Source organism: Chenopodium album, chromosome 1 (genome assembly GCF_948465745.1).
Source record: "Chenopodium album chromosome 1, dcCheAlbu1.1, whole genome shotgun sequence".
NCBI classification, from domain to species: Eukaryota; Viridiplantae; Streptophyta; class Magnoliopsida; order Caryophyllales; family Amaranthaceae; genus Chenopodium; species Chenopodium album.
In genome coordinates, this window is record NC_137834.1 from 54,884,639 (window position 1) to 54,887,574 (window position 2,936).

General features: G+C 38.4%; 1 protein-coding gene across 1 annotated transcript; it reads right to left on the reverse strand.

The window, feature by feature from the left end:
- Positions 1-1,702: 1,702 nt before the first annotated feature.
- Positions 1,703-2,446, reverse strand: LOC145632816 (uncharacterized). The gene has a single exon (XM_081685152.1). It carries the CDS (start codon positions 2,444-2,446, stop codon positions 1,703-1,705), a length of 744 nt encoding a protein of 247 aa, XP_081541278.1.
- Between the last annotated feature and the right edge of the window lie 490 nt (positions 2,447-2,936).

Here is a 2,936-nt window from a genome sequence, read left to right on the forward strand (position 1 = left end):
TTCTCCATTGACTCAAGGCATTCTAATAGGTCTGATGCTTTCCCCATTTCCCACTTTCTAGGAAAAAACTTTCTTGAAAGACCCGGCCACTTTTTGCAGACTCGCTCTTCCCATTGATGGGCATCCTATTTTCTTATAAGGTCTAGATAAATTACAAATTCCACAAGGTTGGAACCCTCTATGTACTCTTGAGAGCAAAAGCTATGGATTCAGGTGCATTCTTGTTTCCTGTTTAACTAAGAGGGCATCGTTAAGAGTTGGCGTACCCCTTATACGTAGACCTCCCACACCCTTGGGGAGCTGAATTGTTGTTCTCTTCACCCATCGCATACCCTTATTTTCAATATTCGCCCACCAAAACCTAGTGATTAGGGAGTCAATTTTGTTTGCCACTCCTTGTGGGATTTTTAGGCATTCATGACATGAGCCAAAATACTAACCAAGACTGTATTGATCAAAACCAGCTGGGCGGATTGAGAGATACGCAAGGGGGCCCATGAGACCACTTTCTCTAACACTTTGTCAACTAGAAATTGAAGGAACTTTTATTTCCCTGTATATAAATAGGTGCTCCTAGGTGAATCCCCATATTATCAGTCTCAGCCATTGACATAATCCTTTTTAGAGATACCCGAGCACTAGAGTCGAATCCTGGAGAAAATTTGACAAAGAATTTCTGGAGATTTAATTGTTGGCCCGAAGCACTACAAAACTTGTGAAGGATGTCTGTGATGCACTTACATGAATCTTTAGTTGCTTTAAATAAAAGCATAGCATCATCCACAAAGAATAAGTGCGATATCGAAGAGGATCTTCTTGAAACTTTTAAACCCATGAATTGATTTATATCCTCTGCTAAAGTCAGCATTCTTGAGAGGATATCCATATAATATATAAACAAATACGGGGATAACGGATCCCCTTACCGAAGACCACAATTAGGAGAGAAGTGATCTTTCGTTTTTCTGTTGATGATAGCCTTGAAACTTATAGTTGAGATACATTGCGAGACCATTCTGATCTAATGGTTAGAGAACCAATACGCCTGCAATACCTTAAGGAGGAAGGTCCAGTCTACCCTGTCATATGCCTTTGACATGTCAATCTTAATTACATTGTAGTTCGAACCCTTTCTTGAATTTATCAAGTGCATAAGTTCATTGCTTAGAAGGACATTGTACTCCATGTACCTTCCCAGAATGAAAGCATGTTGATTCTCATATAACAGTTTAGGAAGGATTACCTTAATCCTGTTGACAAGACATTTCGAAATTCATTTATACACTGTATTGCATAAGCTGATCGGTCTGAATTGATTAGCCGCTTCTGGAACCTTAACCTTTGGAATTAAAGCCACAAGGGATTGATTCCACTCTTTCAGCATATTACCTGATTTCAAGAATTGGTGGACACTATCAGTCACCAATTGACCTACCTCTTTCCAGTATATATGAAAGAAATAAGCAGTAAATCCATCAGGCCTCGGTGACTTCGACTTGTGCATATTGAACATAGCATTATTGATTTCATGATCAGTGAAGGGTTTTCCAATCCAAATATGATCTTCCAAGGATATAGAAGGAATACTCATTTGTCTTAAGAGGAGATCCACCTCTTCTCCATGGTAATCCGAAATAACCGGTTTATAAATCCCTTTGATAGATGATAGGACCACAACTTCCACTTCTTTCTGCCCTTCCACTCAATTATTATTATCATCCTTCAGGGTCAAAATCTCATTGTTCAATTGTATGTGCTTCACTTTCCTATACATTAGAGGTGTTAAAAAATCCCCAAACTTCACCCAATTTGCTTTCTTTATTTGCTTCCAAAAATCGAAGCTCAACTGATCCTCTGAAATACGATGGTTTATCTTGTGAATATAGCCATCCCCTTCTTGAATTGAGCTAATGCTCAACCCCGTGCTTCGCAAATCTTTTGTGTTTTTCCTCCAATTAATACCCCAAAATTTTTTGTTTTCCAAGCACCAATATTGAAGTTTAGTTCTTACCGTCCTTAGTTTGCTAGAGAGTTGGAACATGTATGAACCATGAAACCCAGTCTTCCAAGTCGTTTCCACCATTTCTCTAATTTTCGAAAAATTGAGACACCAACTCTCTTTTTGGTAAGGCCTATTCGACGAAGATTCATTCAAGTTGGTGTGATAAGTAATTGCTGCATGATCGGAGAAAATAATTGGTTTGTGAACAATCTTCCCCTCCGGTGAATGATGGAACAAATCTTCTGTAATGTAGGCTCTATTAAGCCTTTCAAGGATAATTTCACCCCCTTCTCTTTTGTTACTCCAAGTAAACCTTGGACTAGAAAATGGAATTTCCGTTGCAATACTACTAAACCTCAAATCAAGAAAAGCATCAATTCCTCTAATATTAGAAGAACCCTCCAATTTATCACTCCCACTTTCCACTTGATTGAAATCCCCCATGATTAAGACATTTTTGAACTCCTCCAAAAACCATTGAAGTTGTTCCCAGATGATTCTTCTATTCTCTACTTGAGGCTCACCATAAAGAAACAGTACATACTTATAATTTCCATTAGATTCATAGATCTTACAAAGGACGAAATTTTTTTAAGAGTACAAACATTCTACTACATCACTAGTACAAACAAAAACTAGGAGCCCTCCACTACTTCCTTCCGAGTTCCAACCAAAAATTGAAGTAGGGCGCAAATTATCTAACTTACTAGCCGCACTAACAAAGTCCATTTTAGTTTCCGATAAAAACATTAACATAGGTAGTTTAGAACGAAAGAGCCACACTATGTAGGGAATTGTAATGGAGTGTGGATCATTAGAATCCCTACAATTCCACGCAACAATCTTCATATCTCTTTAGGGGGTTGGCTTGGGAAAGCCACTCCACCCCGAAAGAGATCCTAACTGAATAAAGTAACATCTGTTTTAGGTGTTT